We start from the raw sequence: 19,302 nt of genomic DNA, 5'->3' as shown, positions 1-19,302 counted from the left end.
ATGGAACTCTGAAGTAGATCACTTTATACATCTTTAACAATATAAACATTATTATTCTGTAATCTGAAGGTCGGTTACTTCATCCAGGTGTTTATTTTTTATATTAATCTTTTCTAGAAATTCAAACCATTTATGGTACTATGAACGAGATTTTATTTCCTTACCATTTGTATTCATGCATAAACTCTCCTTTAATGCAGTCAGTAAGTTGTTTTCATGGAGATCTTCCCCTGAGATATTGCTACTTTCAGAAATATTTTCTCTGGGCTTCCACACATTACTTGATGGCAAGTCACCTGGACAAGAATCCTCAACATTTTAATGTAAAGTTCACAAATGAACTGTAAAGAACTTCCATAGACAGCACAGATTGTGTCATCAACTTGTTTTTAACAACGTGGTATATAACAACCAAATAACATGGCTGTGCCATTGATTTTCTAGTGCCTGAACTCTGTATTCAGCTAATTTCAGAAAAGAATGGGTTGATGTGTGAGTGCAGGACTCAAATCCAGAGAAAGGGAGAATGGCTGCCATTAACAATGTAGTCATACCCAGAAGTGCTTCTGACTTTTTATTTTCTCCCAGATTCTCAGGTGATTTTGATGTGCAAAGTGATTTTTATGTCCGGAAGCAGGCTGGACACTGGGGTTATCAGGCTGAGATTTTCTGAAGGAGAAAACTAAAATTAGACTCCTTGGTAAGTATTTAGATGCTTGTTGATGACCACCTCATTCAACTTGCTTGTCCAGGGCAACTGCAGCCACTTCTTTCTGATGCCAAAGTTTAAATGTCCAGGGATAATGGCATACATTTGTGCTAGATATTTAAGCTCTGCGATCAGTACTGGCAGTGAGCCAGTGCTTAAGCACACATTTTGTGGACAGTGGAAAGACCGCATTTATACATTTATAGGCACACATTTTTATTTCTGTTTAAAGCAGTATATTTCATCTACATGTAACATCTTCCAGCTTCCTATCTCAACCATCCCTGAAGTACAGCTCACATTTCCTGTTGTGCAGGTCTGGTAGGACTGGCTGAAACTTAAGGCACACAAAGATGGGCATCAGGAGGTGAAGACTGGCCGTGAGGATGAGAGGAAGAGGAGGTAGCAGGGGTTCCAGTTACACCACATATCCAGACTGAACTCGGTTTCCTTAATAAAAGTGCTTTTACAAACTGAAAAATTAATTCTTTGGCTAGAAATCTGGGTTATTTGTTCAGTTTTGGAAAAGAAAAGAGGGACTGTCCGGCTGAGGGACTGATAAATGAGAGACTCCAGATCTGTTCATAAACTCCAAACATGCAACTGCCCTCCGAAAGCCACTGATCTTCTGCAGATCCACAGCCTCAAAATACAAATAACTCCCTCTAACCTTCATTAGAAACCCAATAGTGGAAAGCATTGAGTGATCTTGTCACCATATCAAAACAGTCTGTTTGGAAAAATTGTTTAAATTGAGGATTAACACCTGCCAATTGCACAGGAATTAAAGCAAAATATTTCACTTGGACACTCACATTGCTGAAATAATGCAATCACAGCTCCCAGAAATATAAGATTCAGAAATCCTGAGAGTGCAGCAAGATACCGCAAGGCTGAAGAATTGGAGGAAAATTCTGCAAGAAATAAGATGGTTTTATAAACATGGCATGAGATATTACCCAGGACATAAATCTGTGTTTCTCTAGACATCATTCAGACAGAATATCCTTCACTGTCACATTGCTATGTGCTTTGTGATTGTTCTATTTTCCCTTCTGGTTGCCTCATGCATATCAAGTGGTTATTGTTTCTAACAAATTCATTTATGAAAAGTTTTTTTGGGTTTGAATTTGTTGAATCTGTTTTCACTGTTTACCCATCCATTTGAGGTTATAAGTGGAACAGCTACCACTTTCTGCTTCTTCATATCAGGGGGATATCACTCTGGCAAGTAACATGACTGTTACATGTTACAGCAAGCATTTAACAAACATTACTAAACAAACCTCACAAACAGTAAAAAGATATAAGGAAGAATTGAAGTTTCTAACAGTTGTAAAGAAAAAGACAAATATGTAATGCACAAATAAAAAAGAAGTTCTAGGGCTATGAATACCCACACTGTCAATCAACAAAGGACCAGTAGACCTTTGGGCTAAATTCTTTAGCACCAGGACTCACTAATTAATCACCTGTACACTGGATGCCAAGTCAAAGGCCTTTAGAAAAGTCTGTGTTATAATTTGGAGATTTTTTTCATGGAAACATAGAATATCCTGAGTTGGAAAGGATCCACAAAGACCAGCTCCGGGCTCCAAACAGGGCCATCCAAAAATCAGACCAGATGTCTGAGAGCATTGACCAAACACTTATTGAACTCTGACTGGCTTGGTGCCATGAACTTCCCTGGGGGCCCTCTTCCAGAGTCCAACCACCGCCTCACTGAAGAACCTTTTCCTAATGTCCGGCTGAACCTCCCCAGCCCCAGCTCCATGCCATTCCCTTGGGTCCTGTCACTGTCCCCAGAGAGCAGAGCTCAGCACCTTTCCCTCTGCTCCCCTCATGAGGGAGCTACAGGCCACCATGAGGCCTCCCCTCAGTCTCCTCTTCTCTAGGATGAACAAACCAGGTAACTTCAGCCACTCCTCACGTCTTGCCTCTAGATCCTTTCACCATCTTCACAGCCCTCCTTTGGATGCTCTCTAGCAGTTTTATGTCCTTATATTGTGGGGCCCCAAACTACACATGGTATTCAAGGTGAGGCTGCACCAGCACAGGGTAGAGTGGGACAGTCACTTTTATCAACTGGGTAGCAATGCCATGCCTGATGAACTCAAGGATACAGTTCAACCTTCTGGCTGCCAGGGCACACTGTTGAATTTGCCATTCCATTTGCCATCAAGCCCCAAATCCCTTTCCGTGGGGCTGATCTCCAGCCTCTTGTCCCCCAGTCTGTATGTATAACCAGGGTTACCCCATCCCGGATGCTGAATCTGGCACTTCCTTTGGTTCAGCTTCATGCAGTTGGTGATTGCCCAGCCCTCTGTTTTGTCAAGATCTCTACGCCATGCCTCTCTACCCTAGAGAGAGTCAACAGCTCCTCCCAATTTAGTGTCATCTGCAAACTTACTTAATAGACCCTCAAGTCCTGCATCCAAATCATATATGAAAACATTAAAGAGAACTGGCCCTAATATTGAGCCCCAGGGAACCCCACTAGTGACCGGCTACCAGCCTGATGTAACCCCATTTATTGTAATACTTTGAGCCTAACCCATCAGCCAATTGCTTGCCCATCACATTATGTATTCATCTACCTGTATGCTGGTAATTTTGTTCAGAAAGATATGGTGAGAAACACTGTTTCAGCTTTGCTTACATACAAAAAGATTACACCAACTTCTTCCTTTGGTCAACTAGGTGGGTGACCTTGTCATGAAAAGAAATTAAACTTGTTAAGCAGGACCTTCACCTCATCAGCCCAAGTTGGCTCTGACCAATGACCACATTGTCCTTCAGCTGAATTTCAGTAACTCCCAGAATAATTTTCTCCATAATTTTACCAGGCACTGAACTGAGACTGACAGGCCTGTAATTGCCAGGGTCTTTTTTCTTGCCCTTCTTGAAAGCAGTAACTTTTGCCAGCTTCCAGTCAAACAGGACCTCTCCAGATTCCCAAGACCATTGAAAAGTAAGGGAGAGAGGTCTTGTGATGACATCTGCCAGCTCTTTGAGTACTCTGGGAAGAATCCCTTCACGTTCCATAGACTTATATGCATCCAGGTGGAGCAGCAAATCCTCCACAAGCTCAGGGTTGGCTGGAAGTTCATTGTTACTGCAGTCATGGCCCTCCAACTCAGAGCCCACCATCGGTGTTGAAGACAGAGGTGAAGAAGGCATTAAGCATCTTTGCTTTGTCTATGTCCCTATTTGTGAGCTGACCATCCTCATCAAGTAATGGACCAATGTTTTCTCTGGTCCTCCTTTTGCTGTTAGCATATTTTTAAAAGCCCTTTAAAAGAGCCCCCACAATACTGGCCAACTTCAACTCTAATTGAGGCCACACAAATTTTCTCCCTACAATGGTAAACGGCATCTCTATGGTCCTCCCATATCACCCAACCTCACTTGCAGTGGACACACACTTTCTTTTTCTGCCTAAGGTCTACAAGACTCTGCTCAGCCAAGCCAACCTTCTGTCCTGCTTGCTTGACTTCCAACATTTTGGAATTTCCTGTTCCTGTGCTCATAAGAGGTGGTACTTAAAACTGAGTAGCACTGATGGGCACCAATGTCTTCAGAAAAATGTCTTCCAAAAAAAAAAAGATCCTGGGGGACTTTGCTCATCAGTTCCCTGAGCAGCTCCATATGGAAGTCTGCTTGCTTTCCCCACATACAGGGTTGAAGTTCTGGTGGCAGTTCTCCTCACCAAAAATTTTAAATTTGATTACTTATTTCACAGCCAAGATGGCCACCAATCGCCACTCCACCCATGAGATCATCTCTATTCACAAGAAACAGATCTAGGAGGGCACCTTTCCTAGCCAGCTCCCTTAGTACCTGTACTTAAATCTTGAAGTTATCATCAAGATTTTTTAGGAATCTCCTGGACCTGTTTGCATCAGCAGTGGGGTATTCCCAGTTCACATCTGGCAAGCTGAAGTCACCAAAAAGTACAAGGGTGGCTGATCTAGGGTATCTCTTCGCTCCTTAAAGTACAATTCATAGGTGTCATCATCTTGGCTGGGTGGCCTATAGTAGACTCCCACAATGGCTTCTGTTAATTTGTTTGTCCCTTAATCCTTACTCAGAGGCTCTCTACCATGTCATCACCAACTACAAGCTCCATGTAGTCCAGCCCCTCCATTACATACAGTGCCAGTCCTTACACTCATTTGCCCTGAGTTGGGGTCATGGAATAAAGTCAGAGAACAACAGAAGAATGACTTTCCATTTCATGGAAATTAGCCTTCTCAGAAGAGAAAATGGGGTAGGAAAATATTTTACCTCATAAAGATCTTGTTTTGCATCTAGTAAATTACATCAGGAAGTATCTTCTGTAAATATCCTTTCATAACTATTACATTTCAAATACTGGTGATCTAGATCAGATGTGAATCAGCTGTTTGAAAAGTTTTATGCTGCAACACTATTAATTAAAAAATGTAATGCATGGAGTTGCATTTCAAATCATAAAAAGACCGTTGAACTTTGTGCAACGTGATAAATTTATTTTCTCTAACACTTCCACTTCATGACTGGTTTCTAGCTATCAGTTTTGCACAGAGGTCAAACATTTTTTTCCTCATTTGTCCATGCAATCATACTTACTTTGGAAATTCTGTATATGTGACTAGTTGTCTTTAAATATTCAAATTAATCCCCACTGTTTTTATATTCCCACCCTATTTAGACAGCACATATTCTGTAAATAGAATACAGTTCTTTTCACTGACTATGCAACATATATTATGGTTATGCATGTGTGTGCATTCTCCTTCCTTGGGTACTGTGTAGTGATTTTGACAATAAAAAGGCAACTAGGTTATCTAATCTTATCTCTGCCATGATTTGCACAATGGCTGGACTGCAGGCAAAACAGTAACAAGTGACTTGTGTAAATACTCAGATTATTGCACAAATACCCAGAATGAGCTCTGGTAGTGGTGATATCACAGTGCTGACAGTGAAGCACAAGCTAACAGCTCAGTGTTTGTCCAGCTTCTCAGGACACCTCTGCAGCTTTCACCACTGGCAAGATCAGATGTGACTGCAGGAAGGAAGGGGAGCTCTGCATTGTGGTCGTTCTTCTGTGCTACAAGAACTGGTGTCAATATTGCATTGGATTATGCCAACAGGGCATTGCAACCACTACTAACCACTCCAGAAAATTTACTTCTGAGATAAAACCATGCTACAATGACTAGCCTGTGTCTAGTCTAAATCTAGCTCACACACTGTATATTGAGTTTATGTGGCAATATTTTGGTAGGAGGGGAACTGCAAGGGTGGGGTGTGTGAGAAAAGCCCAGAAGCTATAACAAGTCAGATAAGAGCCAGTAGGCAATGCTGGTTGCACCTCTATGTGTATTTAAGAAAGGGGAAAGAAATCTGTGGTACAACAGCAGCTGGGAGAGCAGACTTAGAAAATGTACAGAGAAACAGCCCTGCAGACACAGGTCAGTGAAGAAGGAAGTGGAGGTGCTTCTGCTCCAGAAGTGGAGTAGAAGCACAAGTGGAGGAACTTCTGCTCCAGACACCAGAGTGGAAGTTCCCCTGCAGCCCATGAAGGAGCCCACAGCGGAGTAGGTGGATGTGGCCTGAAGGACGCTTAAAGGAACAACTGTTCCTCTAAGCTGTTTGCCTGAAGTCTTCCTGTTCTGCCTGTTTGCTCCTGCAGTGGTCTTTTGGGACCCAGTCATGGAGGGAGATGACGAGCATTTTAAAACTGACTTAGTCATTACATACTCTGTGTGTTTATGGTCACATACTATTATGTACATTTGGTCACATACACTTTGCCTAACTCTCTGCTTCTTTTATATGAAAATGTTCAACCTACTCCATTACAGCAACATCTTTTTGCTTTTTGGTAAGTTTGACAACTTAAAATTCTTAGTTAAATAAATATTAGGTTTTATTATCAGCTTTCCATTTATTTTTCTCTCACTTTTGCTGGTTTTGTACTTTTATTAACTTTCAGTATAAGTTTTAATAATAGCAAAACTGGCATAATTGATGTTAATAAAGTTGCACCAAGTTTGTCCTACTATGCTGAGTAACTTAAGTTGGCTTTCACTTTTTTACTGATAAAAATTGTTGTTATGTAAGAGTGCAACCAGAATTTCTCAGGAACCTATCATCATAGCTAATTAACTGTTTGGAACCTGGATGCTCTGAGGACTTAATATTTGTGGTCTGAGTTCTCCCATGCATCACGTAAAAGAAGTAGAGGTTAGCAAAAGTAACCTTGAAAGCCTTCCAGCATTTATCTTTGTACTTTCTTCCCTGCTGTTCCTGATAAAGCCCTCCAAAAGTTATTGAAAAAGCTTACTGGACAGTAAGTTACTGTCTTACGGTTTTCATTTAAATTATTCTTAAATTCTCCTTGGGTGATTCTTGGAGGGAAAAAAAAATACCAGACAAAACATAAATAGCTGATGAGCTGAGACAACTGCAAACTTGCTGACAATTACTGCTTCATGCCTTCCTCCCATACCTCCATTTTCTAATCTCCATCCTGTACTGGGACTGCCAACACACACTCCAAGCCTGGTGGTACTTTTTACCTACTGTTCATCATATTTCTCAATATATAGCCATATACCATTTGCTTATTAGCAACACCAACTAAAATTTTGGCAGATTTATGGTGGTTTTTGTTTGTTTGTTTGTTTGTTTAATTGTTTTATGGTAACTCAAATATGTCTGAATATAGAAGGAGAGATGTGTATGCTTATATGCTTACCTGCATTGGAGTTTTTCTTCCTTGCTTTGAAATTCAGTTCTGCGTAACCCTCTTCATTCTCCATCTCAAGGTCACTTCTTCCTATTGATTGCAAATGATGGTTAGTGTCAAACTCAGTTACAGAAAATGTTTCAAACAAGTGTTATAAACAGGAAGGGGACAGTGGATGGTCATTTGTGCTTTTAACTGAAGTCATGAAGTCACGGGACCATGAAAAGGAATGTAACAGTTAAAAGAGAATAACTGAATTGACAAGTGAACTTTTTTTCTTTTCTTTTCTTTTCTTTTCTTTTCTTTTCTTTTCTTTTCTTTTCTTTTCTTTTCTTTTCTTTTCTTTTCTTTTCTTTTCTTTTCTTTTCTTTTCTTTTCTTTTTTTTGCAGTTCTCCATCTATCTCTGAAAACTTTAGAACCTTCTCAGATATTTCTAACCTGCCCACCCACTGGGATCCCCTGCACTCAGGACTCTACATCAGACCCTGGAGCCATCAGCCCCTGCCCCAGCGAAACTCCAGCAGGGCTATCTCCCCACCACAATGCTCTACCCAACCAGGCCAACCCGTGGGCCCATAAACAGGCCTTACCCTGGCCCCATCCCAGGACTGTGCCTGATGTCAGGGCTGGGGCTGTCCTGGTGCCTCCAGGTGCCTTCTCCTGGTGGGGCAGACGGACAGGCCCTGGCTGACAAGCCTTGCTCTGATGCTCCTGGCCCCTTGCCCCTTTGTAGCACTTTGACGCAAAGGATATTCTGCTGACAACAGCTGTTTTCTGAAGGGTCATACTTGTTCATCATTGTGTTGGGAGTAGGTGTCAAGGCATGGGTAACAGGGGGGCTGCAGAGGTGGCCTCTTTGGGAAGAGGCCAGGGATTGTGCGGTGCCAGACAAAGCCAGCTCCAATGGAAACACTGCAAGACACAGCAAAGTCCATCAGCCAAGCTGGTGGTTACCTTGGGAAAGCACATTTAAAGGAGTTTAAAATCCATTCATGGCAGTGTGAGGAGTGAGGGGTTAAAAGCCCTGTGAAGACCAATGTGAGAGCATGAGCAGGAGGTACTCCAGGTAGCAGAGCACAGATTCCCCAGCAGCCTGAGGAGAAGATCCACCATGGAGCAGGGGAAGAGTGTGAGGAGGAAGGAGTGGCAGAGAGGAGCTGTCATTGGCTGACCGTAATCCCCCATCCTCAACCTTCCTTGCATCTCTTTGGGGGTGGGTGCAGGGGGTATTGGAATTGGGAATGAAGGTGTGAAGTTGAGCCTGGGAAAAGAGAGCGGGAGGAAGGTGTTTTAATATTTTTGTTTCTCACTATACAACTTTATTTTAATTTACAACAAATTAAATTAATTTTCCCCAACTCGAGTCTGTCTTGCTTGTGAAAGTAACTCAGAAGTGCTTTCTCTGTCTTTACCTTAAATCCATGAGTCTTTTCACCTTATTTTCTCACCTATCCTGTAGAGCAGTGGGAGTGAGAGAGTGAAGAAGTGTCTGGGTGGGCATCTGACATCTGGCTAAGCTCAGCCTACCACAATCATCTTACAACAGTCTGACAGTCTGTATATTTTTTCTTCCCCCCCCCCCCCCCTTTTTTTTTTTTCTAAGCTATACAAATTTCTAGTAAATCAAAATGAGTAGATGAATAAATCTTGGAGTTGTCTCAGAAAGCTCTTAAAAAGATTAAGAAAAGACCACCTGTGGGAATAATGTCAGAAATGGATTCTTAGGTGGATTCTCCTCCTGCATAGGAACAGACCAGTTTTTAAAACTCATGCGTCTGATAAATACATTGCTCAAATACTATAGTCTCTCGTTTCATTTGTACTAAATCCCCTTTACACTCTTAGACCACTTTTGAAAAGTGAAAGTGAGAGTATGTTCCTGTATCTACATATAAAGATTGAAGAAAACCCACACAATTAAGGGGCAAACAGTCTTCCAGACTTAGAAGAATTACCATGCTGCCAAAAATTAACCAAGCCATTGATGCATACAAGCAGTACACATCCAATAAGGATACAGTCAACTAACATGTATGTCAAATCCCATGTAGCAGCAAAACATCAACCTTTCAGCAGCCTTACTTGTTACAGAGTTTTCAGGGATCTGGGTTTTTTACATCATTCTGCCAAAGATGGCATTATTATTATTATTTCTCTACTGCAGTAAAGCAGTTCTGGAACACAGTGAGTACAGAATGAATACTGTACAATGCATGACAACTTGGTGAGTCTACCCTGCCAAACTTTATCAGCTACTTCTCTAAAGATAAATAAATAAATAATAAAATTAAAAAAAAAAAAATGCCAAATAGGTGGATACAGTAAGAAAATGGAGGAGCACATGGACAAAAGAAAGGTAAACCAATGATGCTGTGAATGATGGGTGCTAATCTCATAGCAGCATCTGCTAATCTATTACTGAGGTGTTAGTTATATACTAGCAGAGGATAACTTTGGGAAAATACCAAAGGAAAGTCAAGGAGTAAGACATTTATAGGTAGTGTCTTCCAGCTGTGGCATAGGCTGGGTTAAAAAACACAGAATTGTTTATTAAATAAGTTAGCAAGTTAAATTAAGCTCAAGGTTGCTCTCAGGTTGGCAGTAGAACCAACCAAAGTTGCAGGGAGGTAAGTGACAGTCAAGAGCCTTGAAAATATAGATCACCTTCTCAACAGAGGGATGGAGCATGCAACTTGGTTCCAAACATCAAGACAAAAGAACAATACAGGAAAATGTAGGCATGCAGACATTTCAATGAGAGTGTCTCCATGGCATTCTTTAAGTGTGTACTTAGAGTTGATGTGCATAGTATTTTATATCACAACCTAGTTCTTATTTTTGCATGCTCAGAAAACTGGCTTTTTATTTATATATTTTTTTCTATTCTGGTTCTTGTTTCTCAAACAGACTTTGCATTTCACATTTTATTTCAGCAGAAAGAAAACTTCAAAGCTGAAAAAATATGCTATATAATTTTATTTTATTTTGTGAAGTCCAACATGTACAGTGGATGTGTTACATGTGTTTGCTACAGAGGAACTTGGTGAGGTTTCTGTACTTAAATTTTCTTCACAGGACACATATGAGAGGGTGTGCCTCAGTTCAGAAGGTCAATGTTACAGGTTATTCAATAAACAGGAAAATTAATACAACCAAATGGACATGGTCAGATGCTATCTATCCAAGATGTGTAAAGAAACCCAGAAAGCAGAGAACCAAGCCACTAATACTGCTATACAACTTGCTTAGAAATATCCATGTCAGAAAACTGGAAAGTGGCTCTAATTTTTAAGGGTCTCAAATGAGATCTAGAGAACTATCATTTAAATTTAGAGGGAAATCATGCCTCACCCATTGTGGCAGTATACTACCCTTGCCTGTCCCCCAGCCTGACTCTTCACCCATAACCCTGCTTGAGTGATAACCATCAGTGGCGATTGTGAAAAATGTATCTGTATCCACCTGAACTGGGTTCAGTGTGGACTCAGGAGACACATATCCAAGGAATTTCTTGCACAGGTATTCTGAATTCCAAAAGTTCAATCTCTTTCTCTCAGCAAAGGAAAATTTCCATAGCATGAGTTTTTATTACTTCAATTATCTAAAATAGCTTCACTATTGAAATGGACAGTAAATGAACTTTCAGTTTTCTTTTTTATTCTCTCCATTAGTAAAAATTTCAGACAAACACTGCATACCCAGTCTTCTAAAATGAGAAGTTGTAGACCTAGAAATTGTAGACCTAGAAGTTGTAGACTGTAAAAGTATTTTGGCTTCCATCTGGAAAATGGTAAAAGAATCTCCCAGTCTGGACTTTTGGAGTGACAATTATGGTTTTTGTCCTGATCTATTTTGGTTTTCATGCATGCTATCCAAGGTATTGTTTTTCTGTATGGTGTCCATAAGCCCACCACGCTTTAATACAAGAACTTTTCCATAATGAAAGCAAACAATTATTATTTAAACATTGTCCATGATGCATTTTCCCTAACCTCCAATACTTGCAAAAAATAATCTGATTTTAAAACCCTTCTCTTACGAGGGGAAATTACACATTAAAACTTGAATTGAATACCATTTGTCAGAGCACATTATTTATTTTAGTTATCTTTCTAAATAAAGAGTTGATTAAATCAGTTTGCATGACATTAAAGCTGTCTAATTACATTACAATAATTATATTAATCATATCAATTATGGTAATTAGAATCAACAGCAGATGGTGTAGCAGTTCCATCTTGTTCCATTTATCACACAGTGATTGTTTTTTTAATCAAGAAAAAATTATGGTAAAATGTGCAGCTGTGGCAAGAGCTCTGATTTTTTTGCTCAAATTATCTGCAGTCATAGGACCTTCAGAAAGACCAATAGCTGACTGACAATTTGGGTGACGACTCTGAAACTGGAGAGATAAAGACTAAAAATCGGAAATGATCAGAAAGTAAATATTAACTAGGTTTTAATGCTTAGGATCAGAGAAACTCACAGTTTCTATTTACTATGACCGATAGAGTATTTCTGTGTTATAAGCCAATGGTTGTTTGCACCTCTGTTAAATCATATTTAAGAAAAACTGATGTGCAACAGCAGCTGGGAGAGAGGAGTGAGAAAATGTATGGAGAGAACCAGCCCTGCAGCCCCCAAGGTCACTGCTGAAGGAGGGCAGGAGATGCTCCAGGCGCAGAGCACAAATTCCCCTGCAGCCTGTGGAGATGTCCCTGGTGGAGCAGGTGTAGTGGGTTTATATGGCAAGGTTTTGGTAGCAGGGGGCCATAGGGGTGGCTTCCATGAGAAGAATCTGAAAACTGCCCCATGTAAGGTAAGGGCCTCGCTGCTGGCCAGAGCCGAGCCAATAAGTGATGATGTTTGCACCTCTATGAAACCATATTTAGGAAAGGGAAAAACAAACAAACAAATAAACAAACAAAGACTCTGCCACAGAGCAGCTGGGAGAGTGAGAGGAGTGAGGAATAGCCTTGCAGGATGTGCCAAGGTCAGTGAAGAAGAAGAGGGACAGGTGCTCCAGGAACCAGAGCAGAAGTCCCCTGCGGCCTGTGGTGAGGACCATGGTGAAGCAGGATGTCCCCCTGCAGCCCATGGAGTACCACAGTGGAGCAGGGTTCCATGCTGCAGCCTGTGGAGGAGACCATGATGGAGCAGGTGGACCTGCATCGATGGAGGCTGCAGCCTGTGGAGGACCCCTGCCAGAGCAGATTCCAGGCCAGACCTGTAGCCCGTGGAGAGGAGACCACGCAGGAGCAGCTGACCTGGCAGGAGCTGCTGCCTGTGGGGCACCCCAGGCTGGAGCAGTTTGCTCCTGATGGATGGACCCTGTGGTATGGACCCATATCCAGAGCAGTTCTTGAAGAGCTGCAGCCTGTGGGAAGCCCACGCCGGATCAGTTCATCAAGGACTGCATCCCCTGGGAGGGACCCCACAGCACAGGGGACGAGAGTGGCTGAGAAGGAGAGGCGGAGAAGAAGCGCTATAGACTGATCACAACCCCTATTCCCCTGTTCCCCTGCACCACTCGGGCAGAGGAGGTGGAAGAGGGTGGATGGGGAGAAGGCGCTTTTGGTTTCTTTACTTTGTTTCTCACTTCTCTAGCTTGTTAGTAATAGGCAATAAATCTTATTGTCTCCCTATGCTGAGTCTGTTTTGCCTGTCACGATAATTGTTGAATGATTTCCCTGTTCTTATCTCAACCCTTCAGTCCTTTCCATTGTATTTTCTCCCCCTTTCCCTTTGAGGAGGGGGAGTGAGAGAGTGGTTGTGGTGGAGCTTGGCCACCCATCTGAGTAAAACCACCACCACAGGCTGTCCCCATGCAGCCTTTGGGTCCCACATGGAACAGATCTTCATGCTGCAGCCCATGGAGGAGCTCCCAGTGGAACAGGTGGATTTGGCCTGGAGGAGGCTGCGGCCCATGGAGAGTCCCCGCAGGAGCTGGCCCCGGGCTGGAGCTGCAGCCTGTGGAGACCCCAGAGTGAAGCAAGAGGTCTGGCAGGAGCTGCTGCCCATGGGGGACCCATGCTGGAGCAGTTTGCTTCTGAAGGATGGGCCCTGTGTTACAGACCAATGTGGGAGCAGTTCTTTAAGAACTGCAGCCTGTGGGAAGCCCACGCAGGATCAGTTCAGGAAGAACTGCATCCCGTGGGAGGGTGCCCATTATGGAGCAGGGGCAGAGAAAAGATGAAGGAGCTGCAGAGATGAAGTGTTATGGACAAACTGAAAACCCCATTTCCCATCTCCCTGTGCCACTTGGGAAAGGGGAAGGGGTAGAGTCAGGAGTCAGAAGTGAAGTTGAGCTTAAAAAGAAGAGAAGATGGGGGTAGTGCACTTTCAGGTTTTGTGGTGTTTTTTGTTTGTTTGTTTGTTTGTTTGTTTGTTTTGTTTGGTTTGGTTTTTTTTTTTTTTTTTGGTTCTCACTGCCTTACTCTGTTATTAATTGCCAACAAATTATATTAATCTTCCCTAAGTCAAGTCTGTTTTGTCTGAGATGGTAATTGGTGAAAAATCTCAATCCCCTATCTTTATCTCAACCCATGATTTTTTTCATTCTATTTTCTCCCCCTGTCCTGTTAAGGAGGGAAGTGAGAGAGATGCTTGGTGGGGACCTGGTGGCCAGCCAAGTCAACCCACCACCAGTGCTCATTCATTTGTTAAAAAAAAATTATCACTAATGGCAAAATAGAAATGCTTATGTTCAATCAATTGTATTTCATCACACACTGAAATGTTGCTATAACATATTGACAGTTCACGGAAAAAAGAATCTTCCCAGCACAAAAATTCTCAGCAAACCTAAGGTTGCTGCTAAACAAGTTTGCTGCATGACACTTAGCATACAATTTATTGCCTTACTGAGTTAGGGCTTATGAGATTGTTCGTATGCAAAAGTATTCATAAATATGGCTAATAGACCTGGCTGCGAAATAGATTTTTTATAAAGGGAGCTTTCCAGGGACATTTCCAAAATTGCCTTTTTCCCTTCTAATTCAATTTGCTTTGGTAGTTAGATGAACTCTCAGACAAGTGTGTTGTCTTTTCATATTATTTCCACCACCATAAACACAAATAAGTTCCCCAACTTGTGTGTTGATCTGGTTAACATGTAGAATAAAGCTTAACATAGGAAACCACAAGTTGTCTGCTGAGATTTTTCAACCATTTTCCTTTATAAATGTAAAACATGCTTTTGTTCATGGGCTTCTAATGTTTCTATCTAGTCTTTGAAATTCAGCAAGGTAAAATAAATGCCTGTTCTTTTACCTTAAGGCAGACTACTGAGTGCTTCTGGGTTTCACTGATTTGACTAAAGAAAAATTAAAATTAAAATTAAAATTAAAATTAAAATTAAAATTAAAATTAAAATTAAAATTAAAATTAAAAGGATATTTTAAATAACAATTCTGTTTGTTTGTTTGTTTCCTTGTTTTTTCTTCACAGCACTGCACTCTTGGTGGCATGCATAAGTTGCCAGTTCTCCAATAACATACTGTGTGTACTATATTCATACCTCATTTTAATTGCTCTTGATGGACTTAAACTTGAGTCAGGCCTACTGTTAGACAAAGCCAGTCTCGGTATCACTGTTTTGAGGCCATTTTCTGACAATGCAGATTTCTTTGAAGAGTAAGATGTTTCTTCTGATTTTGGCAATAGTTAAAGTAACATGAAAATGTGTTGTTCCTGTGTTTACAGAGGTCTGAAGCATCAGATCAGTGATGAGACATGACTTCCCCTAAGCTATGTCCATTCCTCCCCTAGATACTGCATACTCTTAAACCTCTGTGTTTTTCTTTTTGTCAGCCAGCGAGCTGTCTCTCTGCTTTTGATGTATTTAAATGGAGGAATCCTTGCACATTGTGTGTGATATTTTGTACAGTTGAGCAGCCTACAGTGAGAAGAAGCCTTGGCTCTCAAATACAGCTTCTTCAGGTCTAGCATTGGCCAAAACTCAGGCAAGATCATAGAATCACAAAATGGTTTAGGTTGGAAGGGGCCTCTGGACATCCTCTGCTCCAGTCCTTTAATCATAGAATCATTACAGAATCACAGAATCATCTAGGTTGGAAGAGACCTCCAAGATCACCGAGTCCAACCTCTGACCTAACACTAACAAGTCCTCCACTAAACCATATCACTAAGCTCTACATCTAAATGTCTTTTAAAGACCTCCAAGGATGGTGACTGAACCACTTCCCTGGGCAGCCTATTCCAATGCCTAACAACCCTTTCAGTAAATAAGTTCTTCCTAATATCCAATGTAAACCTCCCCTGGCACAACTTTAGCCCATTCCCCCTCATCCTGTTACCAGGCATGTGGCAGAATAGACCAACCCCCACCTCGCTACAGCCTCTTTTAAGTTACCTGTAGAGAGCGATAAGGTCACCCCGAGTCTCCTCCAGGCTGAACAATCCCAGCTCCCTCAGCTGCTCCTCATAAGACTTGTTCTCCAGACCCCTCACCAGCTCTACCACTGTGCTCACAGTGGTGGCCTTCTCCAACTGTCACTCAGATCAGCAGGAACCATAGATGTTTAGTAACATGGGGAAGAGCTAAGAAAAACTGATCACAAGATCCGTTGTTTCTTTGAGTAAATTCTCCTGTCAGATTTCTAGATGCTGTAGAGTTCTGTTCCTTCAGTGATGCCTCCCATAAACTATAAGAATGCTATATAAGTACTGAACCACAAGAATGCGGAGTTTCTGGTTACACAAGTAGTGAAGTTTTGCAGTGTTTGGGCGTTATGTCTGAGAAATCTCTTCACGTGTCTGAAAACTACTTTTTCTAGCAGATCTAAGTAATCTGCTATCACTCAAATAAGCTGGGAAACTAAGCTCTTTTAACTCTGGAACTTAATGTATTTTTGTAAAGATTTTAGCGATATTGTGAACATTTTTAGAGAAAAACTTGTAGCAAAATGAGGTTTCTCGAAAACATGTTTCATATAAACTAAGTTCAGAATTCCTGTAAGAGGCACTGACATTGTACAAAGAAGCAGGAAGCTACCTAGACATTTTATCATACAGATCAAAGGACAATATGGGTGCTTTAATAGAACGTAGATGGTCTTATACAATCAAAAGAAAAACAAAAGCAAACAAAGTTTTCAAATGTTTCAAATGACTAGTTTGATGACTAGATGAGCAGTTCTTATTGGTTTACAGATGCTTCTGTGGCCTTGTGTTCACAAATCCAAAACCGCTCTTGTCTGCTAACACTATGATTACAAGCAAATCTCATTGTGTTATAAGCAGGAGGCTGACACCCTTTTTTTTCCATAAAGCCCCTTACTCTGTTTTTGTATTATGTCTGCAACTTGTATTGGTTGATAGGTGGTTAAATGTGATCTAGCAGTGTGCTCAGGTGGCCAAGAAAACCAACAGCATCCTGGCTTGTATCAGAAATAGTGTGGCTACCAGAACTGGGGAAGTGATTGTCCCTCTGTACTTGTCTTTGGTGAGGCCGCACCTTGAGTACTGTGTTCAGTTTTGGGTCCCTCACTACAGAAGAAGAACATAGAGGTACTCAAGCAGGTCCAGAGAAGGGCAATGAAGCTGGTGAGGGGTCTGGAGAACAAGTCTTATGAGGAACAGCTAAGGACATTGGTGTTATTTAGCCTAGAAAAAGGGTGGCTCAGGGGAGACCCTATTGCTCTCTACAACTATTTCAAAGGAGGCTGTATCTGGGCAGATGTCAGTCTCTTCTCCCAGGGAATAAGCAACAGGACATGGGGAAAGGGCCTCAGGTTGCACCAGGGGAAGTTTAGGTTGGATATTAGCTACCAGCAGACTGTTGCATTTCTCATGTCCCAGACTGCCAGTGCTACGTGCTCAGAGGATTTGTTTCTGCACTTTGTGTTCCAGAAATGTGCAGTAGGAAACATTTTATTAGCAGGATTTCCTCTGGTAAGAAATGAACTTCCTCTTTCTGCAGTCACAGGAATTGTTTTCTACAGTTATGGCCACAGATTGTTCATAATGCAGAGTTAGTGTATTGGTTTATTTAAAAGGCAATAAGCAGAAAAATGCAATGCTCACAAGTTAGGACAGAAAATAAAAGGAGGTAAGAGGGTCAAAATGCTTGGGTCTGAGGGTGAGGCCAGAAGGTTGGCAGATGGGGAAATGGTGTACTAACATAGTGAGTAAGCACTGTAAAAACATCAGTTTTGGGAGAACGTGAATAGCCCCGATTTAGTGCTTCTGCAGCTGTGCCAGCTGGTTAGTATCTCTGGCTGGTGGGTATCCCCAAAGCCATGAGCTGAGATGAAGAAGAACACTAAAGAGATCATTATGCAGCAGAAGACTATCAGGAATCCCACTGCACCTTCACCTTAAGCAGCCAGCACAAGTAGTACCCATTCTAGAGGATCTGCATAGGACCAAGAATATTCCTCTTCTGTCCTAGGACAGGAGAGCTGGTGTGTTATGGAGAGCACATTTCTGGAAGCTGGTGTGGAGCCTTCTTCTCTCTGATTTAGGCTTTCAGGTGGTACAAAAGTCTGTGGCCATGTCAGGACTGCCATTTATCCAAAGTGATTGTACAATAGACAAATACATCTTAACTATCAAGATCCCAAGAAGATCTGAGCTATTACTTTAGGGTACAGATCCAGCGCCTGGGCAAAGAGCAAGCCGATGTAGAGACAGTGAAGGAGTGCAAGTAGGCACACTCAGAATGATTCTTTATCTGAAACCTGAAAAAATACAGGAAGGAAAAAGATTAATAAATAATTTGTTCTACTACAGAGCCAAATGTTTCAGCCTGCTGTAAAACAAACTTCCACTGAAGTAGTTTCCAGTTGACTTTTGTCCCCTGGGACATGCTAGTTTCATCTGCTCAAAATAAGGTGGGCAACAAATCTTGTTAGAAAAGCCCATTCAGCTCATACACTGCTGCATAAATCCCCATTTTTGTGAACAGACAATGCCAGATACCACACGGTAACAGGAGGAAAAACAAAAGACAGCTTATGATATCCACAGCCTATAATTACTGAGGCCAAAAATGTTCAGGAGAACAGGGTAGGGGGGAGCTTGTTAGGCCTGATGCAGAGCTGTTTTATCCCTCACATTTTCTAATATAAACAGTGGCAGAATCTGGGATGTCTGCAGTTTATGACAAATTCACTAAAGCCGTCTGATTTTTCTTATGATGATGCTTAATCCATCTGAAGATGATCTGAAGAACTTGAACTTCTGAACTTGACTAGAACTTGAACTTGACTAGAGATGAAAAAATGTCAAGAAGTTTTCCTTCAAGTACATAGTACAAAATCCCCAGACCTCTTTCCATATGGCTGATCTCCAGCCTATTGTCCCCCAGTCTGTAAATATAGCCAGCATTTCCTCTTCCCAAGTGTGGAATCTGGCACTTGTTAAACTTCATAGAGTTAACGATTGCCCAGCTCTCTAATTTGTCAGGATCTCTCTGCAAGGCCTTTCTACCCTCAACACAGACAACAGATCCTCCCAATTTAGTGTCATCCACAAACTTACTTAATACAACTTTAAGTCCTGTATCGAAGTCATTTATGAAAACATTAAAGAGAACTGGCCCTGAAATGGAGCTCTGAAGAATCCCACTGGAGACTGGACACCAGCCTGAAATAACCTCATTTACTGTAATACTTTGAGCTTAACCCAACATCCAATTGTTCACCCATCATATTATGTTTTTATTTAGATGTATCTTGGTTATTTGGTTCAGAAGGATACTGTAAGTCATATTTTTAAAAGCCCTTTAAAAGAGCCCCCACAATACTGGCCAACTTCAACTCTAATTGAGGCCACACAAATTTTCTCCCTACAATGGTAAATGGCATCTCTATGGTCCTCCCATATCAC

General features: G+C 41.6%; 1 protein-coding gene across 5 annotated transcripts in view; it reads right to left on the bottom strand.

Annotated features, from left to right (window-relative positions):
• LOC309880696 (killer cell lectin-like receptor subfamily F member 1) overlaps window positions 1-19,302 on the bottom strand; it is a 30,910-nt gene that overhangs the window by 2,173 nt on the left and 9,435 nt on the right. For all 5 annotated transcript variants that reach the window (XM_082765889.1, XM_082765888.1, XM_082765887.1 and 2 more), the window contains exons 6-9: window positions 8,622-8,710; window positions 7,458-7,538; window positions 1,525-1,623; window positions 165-296 (exon numbers count right to left, since the gene is read on the bottom strand). In XM_082765889.1, the coding sequence (XP_082622015.1) occupies window positions 165-296; window positions 1,525-1,623; window positions 7,458-7,538; window positions 8,622-8,710 (401 nt within the window). The remainder of the gene's footprint in view (window positions 1-164; window positions 297-1,524; window positions 1,624-7,457; window positions 7,539-8,621; window positions 8,711-19,302) is intronic.

Source organism: Aythya marila (genome assembly GCF_965140915.1).
Source record: "Aythya marila genome assembly, chromosome: 1".
NCBI classification, from domain to species: domain Eukaryota; kingdom Metazoa; phylum Chordata; class Aves; order Anseriformes; family Anatidae; genus Aythya; species Aythya marila.
The sequence above is the reverse complement of the archived record's forward strand: the minus strand, read 5'-3'. Positions and strand labels throughout refer to the sequence as shown.